This window comes from Phoxinus phoxinus (assembly GCF_949152265.1).
Source record: "Phoxinus phoxinus genome assembly, chromosome: 14".
NCBI classification, from domain to species: Eukaryota; Metazoa; Chordata; class Actinopteri; order Cypriniformes; family Leuciscidae; genus Phoxinus; species Phoxinus phoxinus.
In genome coordinates, this window is record NC_136889.1 from 10,102,997 (window position 1) to 10,116,480 (window position 13,484).

Consider the following 13,484-nt stretch of genomic DNA (forward strand, 5'->3'; position numbering starts at 1 on the left):
CGTGGATACGCCGCAGATCCGCTGCCGTAATGGAGGCTTTTTACTGGGCGATGCTCCCATCTGGCAGAGGGGCGAGGGTCCACCTCCACAGCTGCTCTGTCACCAAGCCAGATAATTAAGATGTGTTTACGCGCTGTTTAGAGGCTAGCTAATGGGCTGATACCGATAGGGCCTGTTTGCACTGGCGATACTAATCATCTAGAACCGAGAGGGAGCGAAAGAGAGAGAGAGAGAGAGAGAGAGAGAGCGAGAATGAGGATACCATCATCACAGCTGTGTGAATATGGGAGTCTGTGTTGGCCACAGGCACTCAGACAAACTCCCAAATTCCTATGACTCAGAGCGGTAAGGCTGTTCATCTCCATTTCTTCATAATATTCAAAGATAAAGTGATCGTGTCTGTGCCATTAGCGAATTGCAAAAATAATGGCATCTTCCATTGGTTAATAAACAGATAGTCCCACCCAATACTAACTTTATTGGTTGAGCAATTGCTGTTGTGATACTCAAACAAACAAAAAGCACAAATTTCTGTCCCACTAGCATCGCAAAACAGATTTGCAATATTTACTGTTTAAATAAGTTTCTTAAAAACTGCCCATTTGCCATTGATTAAACTAAATGAAAAATCACAACATTGATTGAGCAAATGTTCCCATGTCAGGCTGCAATTATACACTACTGTTAAAAAGTATGCGGAAAGATTTTAATTTTACTTTTTAACTAACACTTTTATTCACCAATGACACATTAAATTGATCATTAGGTTGCAGATTGACAGTAAAGACATTTGAAATAGAAAACTTTTGTTAAATAATAAGTTCTTTCAAATAAAAAAATATATTTTTTATCAAAAGATTACTGATAATAAGAAATGGTTATTGAGCAACAATTCATCATAAAATGATTTTTGAAGGATCATGTGAAACTGAAGACTAGAGTAATGATGCTGAGAAGAAAAAAAACTGACTGTTTTAATGACTAAAACAGTTATTTAATTGTAATAATGTTTCATAATATTACTAATTTTACTGTATTTTTGATCAAAGAAAGGCAGCCTGGTAGAGACTTTAATTTAATATTAAAAATCCCCCATATTTTGGACAAAGAGTGCAGACAACCAACAAATGCCTACTTATATTTGCATATAAAATTCCATTAGGATTCCAGTAGTAAAAACCATTTAAGGAAAAAAAAAAAAAAAAAAAAACTCCTTTACCCAACGAATATTCCTACAGTGTTTTGACAATAACAAGAACCTCAAGTATGGAGAGTAACGGCATGCATATGGAAATATACAATGTAGGTCGACCTACAACAACACAGTTCACTTCAGTCTCCACACACGTGCGCACACACTCAAACAGAGACAGCCAGCTTGTTTTAGCCCACAAATTCCAATCTGTCACTTCATCACCCTGCAATTTTTGTCCTGTTGTTATGCAAATCCAGCACAGTGCTCCGTACTGTCAGGAAAAGTGATGAGCCAAAAGGAACAGTAGAGCAGGGACCAGGAGGTTCAGCAGGGTCATGCTGAGTTTTTAAGAGGCTGCTTTTGTATGATAAAGCTCCGTTCACTTATCTACTCAGTCACGCTGTTATTCGGGCACAGATCTCATCCTTTCCTGCTTTTTTAATTTTTGAGGATTGTTTTATCAAGATCCCAGCAGTCAGCCCATTTAAATAGAGGCTTGTCATTTAAGAAGCGCTCTTGTCTGAAAAGTGCCACATGTTTTGTGTTAACAGCTGGATATGAATTGAAGCAATGGAGGTTAAGTGGATCGCCGGAGGGCGTCGTGACAGCGATACCCACGAGGGGATTAGAACTAACAACCTCTTGATTCTTGGGCCGTCGCTCTAAGCACTCAACCATGTACTTTCCTTATAGCCCAGGGCTTTAACAAGCATTGTTGTACAGCAGCTCACTGATGGAGGACAACGTTTAAGCCATATAAAAGGAGGCTATGTGCTAAAGCTGGATGAAAGTCATGCAGAAAAGGATGCATTTGTCTTAATGTACCTCCCAGTGTTCTACTGAAGTACTCGCCAATTAAACGCACTTTTTTGGAGTCTTCTATTCATTTTCTCTATAGAGAAATTGACTCTCACAAATGAACCTCTCTAGACAGACCTACCATGGGTATGGTTAAACAATGATATGAATCAGGGTAATTACTACTTTATGGATTTTTTTTAATTACTGAGATCCAGCCAACAAAGGAGTGAACGCCAATCATGCTCCGATATCAAAACCAAGTAAATGAATTAATCCATTTCCTTTTTTATTTTTTTATTTTTTATATACATTAAAAAATATATTAAAACGTTAGATCAATTCTACTAGATGTACACAAATATATGTATGCATATTTAGTAATTTATCTTACAAATGTGATCATAAAATACCATTAAAAAAATGACTGACACTTAAAGCAACCTATCACAGTTTGTTTTGTTCCGCATTATGTTTAAGGGCGTGAATATGTAACATCATTGTCCCAACAATAACAGACTGGTGTGTAAAACTCTTGTACATTTTAAAGAGTATATGCAGCAAACTTTACATCACATACTTTTGAAAATCCAGCATTTAGTTGATCCTGATAAGAGCTCATTGTCAGCTGTAAACATGATGGCTTTCTTCTTCCTTCAGTGGGTTTGGCGTCACGGCATCTTTGTTTCCAAGCGGACCATTAAAGAATGGGACACATGTATTCAACCAATCAGATGACTACTTCAAAAACCCTGAAATGTTTCCAGTTAAGTGTGCTATACACATCATACGTTCAGCCAGCGGTCCGTGGGCGTGACGGAGGCGGAGACTAGATTCTGGGTTTAAAAAAACCTTAAGTCTTGTTTATCAAAGATTTGACATTTCTGAAAAAGTAATCAGTCACTTTTGCACTCTATAAGAATCAATCTTGAGTGTTGAGTACTTCAAGCACTTCAAATGAGTATGATGATGTGTGATCGTTTCAAAACAATTACTATGTAGGCAGTAAGCATCCAGGAAGATGTTCTGGAATAGAGCCAAAGAAATTGCACAAAATTATGAGCAGAATAGGGGGGAAATGTCACAGCTCAATGTGATGGTGCACATGCGCTAGGCCACTGCTCTGAGGTGTGTAAACTTTTGCACAATACAAGGACTTGATAAACATGTCCTGAGGCTACGGATGACCAAGCAAGACAGACTTCTGAGTTGCAAATGAAGCCCCTCAGACCACTCTCTGGTCATACGAAGCACAGTTCACACATCGCTGGACCACAAACAGCAACCGAGCTGAACCGGGCTTCAGCCACATGAGAAAGCTCTGTGATGGCAGACAGCTCAAATTCTTCCTATTTGACAGAACCACTAATCAAACCCAATCAGCTGTTGGTGGTAAGTGGGCCCGAATGGACGACTAGCAGCAGAGCATACCGGCCCACTGTCTGATACCACACACACTGAGGTAAACAAATATCACACAGCCCATTAGTCCTCTGGCTCATTCTGCGGCCTTCTGCCAGCCTGTGAACCGGTAACAGCGTTTTACGAACTCCGTAACAAATGTGAGGACATGAGGGGGCGAAAAAAAAACAAAGTAGGAAAGAACAACAGGGGGAGAAAAGGTTTCGAACAAAAACAAGGCCATTAAAAGCCGGGGCAGCCGGTGCACTACGGTGCCACGAGTCATGATCTTCAAGCGGATCGGGTTGCGGCGGTGATGCGGGCAGGCTGGGGCGCTGAGGTGTGTTAATGTGAATGACAAGCTCCGAGCGCACACCGGTGGGCTAATGGCCACCGGCTCGCTCTGATGGACACACATATACATACACACACACTTTCCTCATCACACACTTTCGCCTGAATTCACATGCAAATGTGCGTGTGTGTGTGAAATACTCAAGCACTTTCCCCGACATGATATGCCATTAGTATCAGGACGGATTTCGGTAATTCTGTTAAAGTGCAGTCGGTCCTGTAATTTTCCCTCGCTCGGTGACAGGATGAGTCCGAGCGAGAGGGAGGGGGCAGCCAAAGAGTGACACGCATCGTGAAAAGAGACAGAGCGTGTATTTTCACCATCACTGTGTGCACAAAGCAAAGAGGAAACACTTTTATTGTAATTGCGTCTTACATGAGCATGGAGAAATCCACCGTGGAATTCAGATAATGGCTGATTAATGTCCCCGTGTGGATAGACAGGTGTCTCGGACCTCACTCTCGCACGCAGACGCACTTGTGAAACGTTTGATTCTGAACGCCGCCTTTAAGAAATTAATTAAGCGAGTGGCAAGCTTTTGATAGCGACGTGATAAGTAATACAAAATTCTCATTGGTACCTTGACATCCTAAGTGGTTTAAAATGTAAGGCAAGGCACACCTAATGTGACGGCCCACATTATTTGTGACAAACTAAACTAAATTATTTCATTAATCCGAGATAGTGAAAATAAGAAGGCACCTGCAATCATTTTTCAACAGGGACCAAAGCTTTCACATGGACACTGACGCAGCCACTAACCTTCCAGCTTGCCGTGTTTGGATAGCACTCGGACCAAGGCCATATACTTCTGAGAATCCAACGCTACCACGGAGTCCTTGCTAGCTCTGAAACGCCAAAGAAGAAAGAGTAAATAACTTTATTTTTCTTTGTGCTGTAAAATGTTTTAAATTCAAAGAGATAGTTTACATTAAAAATAAAAGTAATATGCGTTTTGAACAACATGACGAGGTGAGCAAATAATGACAATTTCATTCATGCAGGAAAAAAGGTGATATATTTCAAAACATCCTGGCCACTTTACATTAAGGATTAAGGATAATTTTAAATTCAGTAGAAGGGGGTAGGTTAATAAAGTTTTTAAGAAGAACCAATTTGATCCAAAGAATATAGAAGGGTTATAAATGTATATAATATGTTTTATACAGTTAAAAATATTATACTACTATATTTTTTTTTTGTAACAGCATCCCTCTCTGGAATGAGATGGACTTTTGCCGTAGATGGAGGAGCTGAGCACGCAGCAACATTGAAAGCACGAGTCCTGATTGTTCTGGTAGTGGTGATCTAGTAGTGTATCTTGTCTCTGATCTATTACCCACAGTAGATGGCGGTAATGCTCTTTTTAAGAATGCGAACCGCCAAATAAGCACAAAGAAGAAGAAGAAGAAGAACACTTTACATGACATACTATAGCGATTCTGTGGGGGAAAAAGTAATAATTATTTACTGATAATTTTAACATTCACTATAGCTCTATTTGGACAAAACAGCTCAATTCATATGGATTAGTTCTACAATCTCTTTATGAACTTTTTGAAGCGTCAACATGTCAGTTGCGTAGCTGTCAATGGAGAGACAGAAAGCTCTCAGATTTCATCAAAAAAAAAATCTTCATTTGTGTTTTTAAAAATGAACGAAAGTCTTATGGGTTTGAGACGACGAGTAATTAATGACAGAATTTTAATTTTTGGGTGAACTATCCCTTTAACACCTGCTGTGTTAATCCATCTCTTGTCCACTTTTGACCTGACTTCTTCAAGGGAAGGGTCTATCTGCGAGTAAATGCATGGGCTTTTCAGATCTTTTGATCTCATGGTTGAAATAAGCTCACGCAATTTACATATCATATAAACGCGTCCAGAAACGACAAAAAAAAACCATACAGAACAGTAGCTTTCATTTCTGATAGTCGCAAGACTTTCCCATAATGTTTAGGCATTAGGTCAGTAGGTGGAGAGTAGGCAGTCTTTTGAGGCTGTTTGAACTATTGAATGACATGAATGTCAAATGCGTTTTAGACCATCTCTGGAAGTGGTTGGAAGTGGACAAGCTCAAAACTTTTTAGACCGTTTACACCTGTATTTAGCATCGTCCACATGTGATCCGATCGACTAAAACATCTTAATAGGAGGTTAAACAGAACCAGAAATTATGATTGTCTTTATTTTCCCTTTTGTGATGTAAATCAGAGTGATACGGCTTCTTTTAGAAAGAGAAAAAAATGTAGGGAGGGACTTGATTGTGACCATAGGGATCATAAAAAGTGGGCGTGAAAACTAAATGGAAAATTGTTCTGTGTGAGTGACAGGTTGCTGGAGGGAAGGTATTATAGTCCTGTTCTCGCGCCGGTGCACACATCATCAAAGAAGAGATGTCGTTGTGAGAGGGAGGGGACATTAAAGACGTTAATAAAGATTTAGAGGGCACGTTTTTTATAATTATGTACATGGTTAAATCAACCCTAGATTGCTGACATAATAAACAATGCAATATTCCAGAAAACAATAAGAATTGATGGTAACACTACAATAAGGCTCATTAGTTAACTACATTAGTTAACATGAACTAATAATAAACTGCACTTCTACAGCATTCAATCATTTTTGTTAATGGTAATTTTAACATTTACTAATACTTTATTAAAATAGTTAATGCACTGTGAACTAACATGAACAAACAGCTTTATTTTTATTAACTAATCTTAACAAGGATTAACAAATACAGTAACATATGAACTGCTCATGGTTAGTTCATGTTAGTTAATACATGAACTAATGTTAACTAATGAACCTTATTGTAAAGTGTTACCGAATTGTTTATTTTATGGAGACTTTAACAGCTCACTGAATGGAAGTATAAGTGAACAAAGATGTAAATTTAGGTGTGACATAAGATGTGAAACAGTTATGGACTAATTTTATGGTGCTCGTGTCCTTTTTTAGGCTTGAAGCTCCATCTCTATTCAATGTATGGAAAAAGTAACCAGAACACTCTTCAAAAATGGACTTTCATGTTCCACAGTCTTACGGGTGTGGAATCATGAGGGGAGTAAATCATGCCTATTTGTATTACTTGTTTTGCTCTGTCGACAATAAAAGGAACACACATCACCACACAAACATCCTTGGTGAACCATGTCAAACTTACAATTCTCTCTTAAGTTTGAGGGCTTCCTCAGCATTGTCAAGGAGACAGCACATGTTGATGAGCATGGCATATGTGGCGGGAGTCATATCTGCTTCATACTGAGTTTTAAGCTCCAGAGCTTGCTCCAGTTTCTGATGAGAGAGCCAAAGTTGTGGGGAAAATCAATTACATATATATATATATACAAATACGGATAGATGGTTTTGGATTTACATTTTTGTTTGCAAAAAGTAAGCTATTTCCTGTGTAAGACTTCCGATTCATTAGCCACTAGAGGTAAATAACTAGCACAATAAAGTGTAGTAAACGGTACAGCTTTTTGAGCTACAAACTAGTGCGTTTATGATTAGGATTTAAAAATAAAAGTAATATAAAAAAAAAAAATACCAGTGTGCAACATCAAGCTGTTTTGTACAGTTAAAATAACTGGCTAACACAGAAAGCGTTGCACATTCAATTTAAATGACCAAGCCCACTCTTAAGTTGACCACTAAATATGACTATAAAAAACAATCAGACCAAAACACAAGCAAATCTTGTGAGTATTTGAGGAGAACAGCCCTCACCTCCTCTGTACACAGGAGAGCGATCATTTTTTTGAGGGTGGAATTGGCGGGCTTGCCCTCAGCTTTCAGCTCTGCCAGGACCCTCTCCAAGAACAAAAGTCTCCCCTCCGAACCCTGACACAAACATGAGGATATTTGACTAACACAGCTCACCTGATGTATTGAACACATTTGGTTGAGAGAAAAAAAAAAAGAGAAAAACTTACTTTAAGCAGTGCCACATCAGTCGCCATTCCATTTTCCTTTTTATCCACAAGAGCAAAGACATCCTGAAAGATAAGTTATGAACTGCTCTATTAACAGTACCATCACAGACCTGAATAAAACAATTAAACCTAGATTTGTAAAGATTTTAAAGAAAATATTAGTAGTGTTTGCCCATGCAAAACTGATTCACAAGTATCTCCTTCAATGGGAGTCTAAGGGATTTTTGGGCTACTTATTTTTGCCTATATTTAGATAGCCCGAAGTGCAACCGCACCGTATGTCGCAGCCCTTGGCCACACGGCTAAGGCTCCGACTATGATTTATTTTTTGGTCATTTTATTGTCCGCCAGACCAAAAATATCAGGTATGACCATTAGTAACATTATACTTGAAAACATCACTAATTATTAAATACCTTGATGAGCTCTGGAACATGGTAGGGGTCCAGAATGTTCCTGATTCCTCTGAAGATATTCATTGAGATGTTGATATTCTAAAAAAATAAAGCAAAGAACTTGACACCAAATAACCACTCATCAAAATAAAGAAAGAATGAACAGAATTGACACTAATGTGGGCCAGACAGCAAAGTTCTTTCAAAATTATTATTTTCATTTCTGATCACTTAAGTCTTTTAAATTTTCCATTTAATGGTAAATAATCAAAACTTTAGATGTGGAATAAAACATTTCATGTTCTTTAGCTAGTTTTTCATTTTGTAAGTTAAATGCTCTGTGTGCTAGCTTAGCATCGCACTAATTGATTAGCTTGCTAGCTTAGCCTATAACCTCAATTGTAAGTTGTTAAAAGTTCGGGTTTAGTTTTTAAAAGATGTCTCTTTTGCCAACAAAGGTTGCATTTTTTTGCTTAAAGAAAGAAAAGAAAGTAAAACTTATAGTTTTGTGGAAACCATGATTCTTTTCAAGATTTATTGATGACCAAAGTTCATAAGAACAGCATTTATTTGACAGAAATCTTTTGTAACATTATAAAATGTCTTTACGGTCACTTTCGATTGGTTTAATGGATCCTTACTGGGAAAAAGTCTTATTGACCCCAAAATTGTTGTAATACAACAGCTACCCCCTGGGGTCCTAGACAGACTAGATTAAACAGGCAGACCAAACAGATAATGACACCACGCTTGTGTGTTTGCAAATGTACCATGTTCTTAAGCAGGCTGAAATACTCCCTAAGCTTCTCTTCTTTGGATTGCACCTCCCTCTCGTTCAAGGAATCGATCAGGTTGTAAAGGAAGTAGGACACATTTTCTGCAAAAGGAGAGAAGAGACAATTTGACACTTTCTGCCTTTTATAAACAAATTAATAGTTACATATAAAAAAATAAAAAATAAATCACAAAAGGAGCTTCCGCAGAACCAGAACAAAAATATTGCAAACCAGCAAATAAGCTCTTAAACTGCACATGTGTGTTGTGCTGACACAGGCAGCTTTGACTGAAGTCTGTTTTAACAAGTGGCTGGCAGCTGACAGCCTTGCGCACACATTTGCGTTGTGCACAGTGATGGGATGAGACAGAGAGACCGTCTCTATCGCTCCCACCTGCTCGGACACCAGCGCGGAGGCCTGCTCCGGTGCAGCGAGACGACAGACGCTCGCAGAAGCTCTGTTAACTCAGCGCAGAGTCAGCACTCACACAAACATGCACACGGCTACTTTTCAGACTGCATCAGACACACACACTTAATTGCAAAGTACGGCTGTCAGGATAAACTCCATCACCGCCAGAAACCCAACAGACACACACACACACGATACCATCAGTGAAACCAGCTCAGAGGACATATAGGCATAGAGATTTACTAGTGCAGCGTTTCCCAACCTCTTTGTCTTGTACTATGAATCCCCACAGCTCCAGAAATGGTATTATACTGGCTATCAGCAAGGATTATCATGAATATTATGGCAATTTTAAAAATGTTAAACAATAAATACATTTAAAAAAACAGAGAAAGTCATTTGCGTAGCATATAAACAAATCATTTTTTGTGCGCAATGCTATACTCTATTAAGCAACTCTAAATCAAATTTTTCTGAAACTTTTAAAATGAAGTGTCGTTTTTTTTGAAAGATGTAAATATTGTACTATGTATTAATGTGTCATACAGCAGGAATGCAGGAACATTCAAATCAACAGAAAAGTTTTTCCAAAAAAATTAATATGAAAAAAAGGGAAAAAAAAGAAATACAGAATATGAACAGCCAATTATTTTAAACAAAGATGCATGCAGTTTAAGGGGTTTGAAAAACAGTACAAGCCACATACCAGAAGTTTCAGGGTCAGCATTACTGAACCGGGCGTCTTTATATAGAAGCTCTGTGATCTGTAACAGCAGATTATGAGGTGACATTATTAACAAAGGTTATTTTCATTCGTTTTCCATAATCTCTCAATCTCTTGCTTCACTCTTACCTTTGCCATGATCTCCACATCCTGAAACCTGTAGGGGGCAGTAGAGGATAAGAGATGACTCGCATTCAAGACAGAATGTTTCAAATCTAACATCTGCCAGACAGTGATTTCAAGATCAAGTATTCATTTGGTGTGACAGGGCTTCATTTGACCAGTGAGAACATAGCAGGGGTCACACACCTTTGGACCAATCAATCGCTACGATTTCGGTTCATGATTGTTCCAGTTACCCATGTTTACTGCATAAGGAAAACAGTTATATAGAGACTGCACTTGTCAAAATATTTTGTAGCTATGCATAACTAGAAAAAAATAATATATATGTTTTTAAAATATAAAGAAATAATATAAAGTCAAAAACAGCAGAAAGGCCATAGAATGTGCCAAATACTAATAAGGTGGTAGATTAAAATTAATTTGGAGCTTAAGATAAAAAAAAGCATACCAAAGTTCAAAGGAGAGGATCTCACACATATAATAAAATATTTCTTACAAAAAAACACTTTTACACGCCAGATGCAAAGACAAAATGTTTTCGATTTACATAAGTGTCGTAACAGCACACCTGATTCTATTTATATTAAAACGTTTGATCGTATTCATTCACTAATGTACATTTGTGTCAAATTTTTTGTAATTGTATTTTTTGCACAGTCTGGTATACTTATGAATATTAGTGTACATGCATAGCTTTTATGCTATTGCGGTACATACTATTTTACTTTACTTTATTGGAAAACATAACTACCGGTATTAGAATCAGGTGTGCTATTGTCTGTTACGACACTGATGATGATGCTAATTAAAAAATTGTAATTTGTCCAAAATTATACAAGAATTTGATCTGCTGTAAAGTGTAACAACACCAGACCCGATGGTGCCCTCTGCAGACATTTGTTATAATACACAATGTACATAAGATGATTGTTCATATGTGTATTGTGCATTTTAACTGCCGTTCAATTAAACCATATGATTACTTGCTTTTGATACTTTATTTGAACCAAATATTATTGGTATTGCCTCATTGTTATTATGCATTTCAAGTCATTTTAAAGGCTTAGGTATTTGCTCAGGTCTATTTTTATTACCACCCCAAAAATTTGATTACTTGATTAATCGAGAAAATAATGGACTGATTACTCCATTACCAAAAAATAATTAGCGACGGCCCTACATAACATAGTATAATTTAATATAATTATAATATATTTATAACTTATGGATCTTAAATAGCTCAATGGTCACATATGCAAATGCACATATACATTAAGAAATCTAGATGCAGTGCTGGTAGGGAATGTTGACGGCAGAAAGCAGGGAGACAAGGAATGAAAAAAAGATTCAACATTGTTTAATGATTAAATTATCTAGTGACCTTGACTATTACAAGAGCAGGTCGCCAAGGAGACAGGGCCCCGACAACCCCCTCTACCCTTCTGACAACCCCAATTACAAACCTGACATCCATCGCTGCCGGCAACCTCCCTGCTCCTCTTTCACATCTAAATGCTTTGCTAAGTACAGAGGACAGCAGCATCTGCTGCCCTACGGCCTCAGTGTTCAAATCAGAGTTATAAACAAAGCTGGTCCTTAACTATTGTGCATGATGGGATTGATTTTAGATTTAAGTTGAGTGAGTGCACTAAGTGATACCATGAGAAAATGATGTGATAAATAAAATACCATGACAGGTTTATGAGTATGTGTGAGCAATGAGGTGATTGTCTGGGGGAATTAGCCAAAAAAACAAACGCTGACAGCCAAGTTGATGGGTAAAATGCCAATGCCAATAAGCACTTGCATCTCGCTATCAGTGGCAGTCAGGATAGTTAGTAGTCTTTCAGCATTGGACAGAGAGGCATCAGAAGCAAAACAACAAAAAGGACAAACTCTATTTGCATTCTTCCCATGCTGTAATTGGGCTAGAGATGACTGCGTCCATATGCATGAGATGACGAATGAATGGCTGTCTAGCCAAAAGGCAGAACATTTTACACGCACACACAGTTGTTGTTTTTCTCGTAACTCACCCCCTGAATCCAGAGATCAGACTGGATCTGAAAGAACTGAGGTCAATGGCTGGGATAGCAGGTGAAGACACTGCAAGAGTGAGAATATATGAGTGAAAGTCATGAAAGCAGAGACATTTCACCTCATTTATGATCTTTTTTTTTTTCATTGTAACTCAAATAATTGTTTTTACTGCACTGAATGTTGATTCATTATGCATTTGGACCCTTTTGCCAACTTAGGGTTAAAAATCCTGATCCACCCATAATTTCACGGCATCTGTCCCTATGCACCATGGTCAGATGAGGAGCTTCACACATTCATTCAGATGTTGCAGATATTTGAACAACAGTAGCACAGGCACGGTGGTGAGCAGCAAAAGAGATTAACACTTTCATTAACATACGACTCCAGCCACTCAACTACACCAACTTGAAAAATTAATGACGTGGCCACTTTACACAAGAACATTTGTCTAAATTTAGAATGATCATTTCAGCATGTTAAGAACATTTCATAAAAAACAATGTTCTAATTGGGACAATTATTTAGAGATGTCATCATTTCTGACTCGGATGGGAAAGTACAACAGCTGTCCACAAATAAGTGTATAACAATTCCAAAAAGTTTGAACCTCATGGAAATTTAACGGAACACCCCTGATTAAAAGGATTAATGGGGACACAGCTGCTTGCAGTGTATATGTTTGAGAGGCTATGTAGTCCCAATGGGCAGCAATTAGTCTCCAAGTGATGAACGCTATCATACAGAGTACACATCTAAAATAAAATCTCTACAGAGCTGTCTCACATACATATAATCTCATTTAAGAGTGTGTGTGTGTGTGTGTGTGTGTGTGTGTGTGTGTGTGTGTGTGTGTGTGTGTGTGTGTGTGTGTGTGTGTGTGTGTGTGTGTGTGTGTGTGTGTATGTGTGTGTGTGTGTAATGTACAGAGAGTGGTTGAGAGAAAAGGTGGTCAATTTTCATAGAAGCTAATGCTTACTCAGAGAGAGTAGCCCTGCGAAATTTCCACGTGATGCTTCGGTTCGTAATTCTGCTGCAATCAAGCTATCTGTGTCCAGGTGAACACCGGCCTCCTGCAATTATCAACCCAAATTAGTGTGTTTCAGAACAGTCACAACAAACCATACGCATATCCAGTACATTTACCTTAAAAGAAGTGTGGGCACTGTCCACTGATGGGAAAGACGGCAGGATATAGTTACTAAAAGTATCAACGTCTGCCGGGAGGCCAAGTTCTTGCATGCCTTTTAGAGCTTCGATAACACCTGAAAGGAAACAAAAAGTAATTTATTTAGACGTGCACCTTGGCTGAAAGACTGA

At 38.1% G+C, this 13,484-nt stretch overlaps 1 protein-coding gene across 1 annotated transcript in view; it reads right to left on the minus strand.

Annotated features, from left to right (window-relative positions):
- lrpprc (leucine-rich pentatricopeptide repeat containing) overlaps nt 1-13,484 on the minus strand; it is a 56,407-nt gene that overhangs the window by 32,445 nt on the left and 10,478 nt on the right. Inside the window, exons 12-22 of the mRNA XM_079634283.1 lie at nt 13,311-13,429; nt 13,144-13,237; nt 12,161-12,230; nt 10,128-10,155; nt 9,981-10,038; nt 8,858-8,964; nt 8,109-8,186; nt 7,693-7,755; nt 7,487-7,600; nt 6,921-7,051; nt 4,512-4,597 (exon numbers count right to left, since the gene is read on the minus strand). Coding sequence (XP_079490409.1) covers nt 4,512-4,597; nt 6,921-7,051; nt 7,487-7,600; nt 7,693-7,755; nt 8,109-8,186; nt 8,858-8,964; nt 9,981-10,038; nt 10,128-10,155; nt 12,161-12,230; nt 13,144-13,237; nt 13,311-13,429 — 948 coding nt within the window. The remainder of the gene's footprint in view (nt 1-4,511; nt 4,598-6,920; nt 7,052-7,486; nt 7,601-7,692; nt 7,756-8,108; nt 8,187-8,857; nt 8,965-9,980; nt 10,039-10,127; nt 10,156-12,160; nt 12,231-13,143; nt 13,238-13,310; nt 13,430-13,484) is intronic.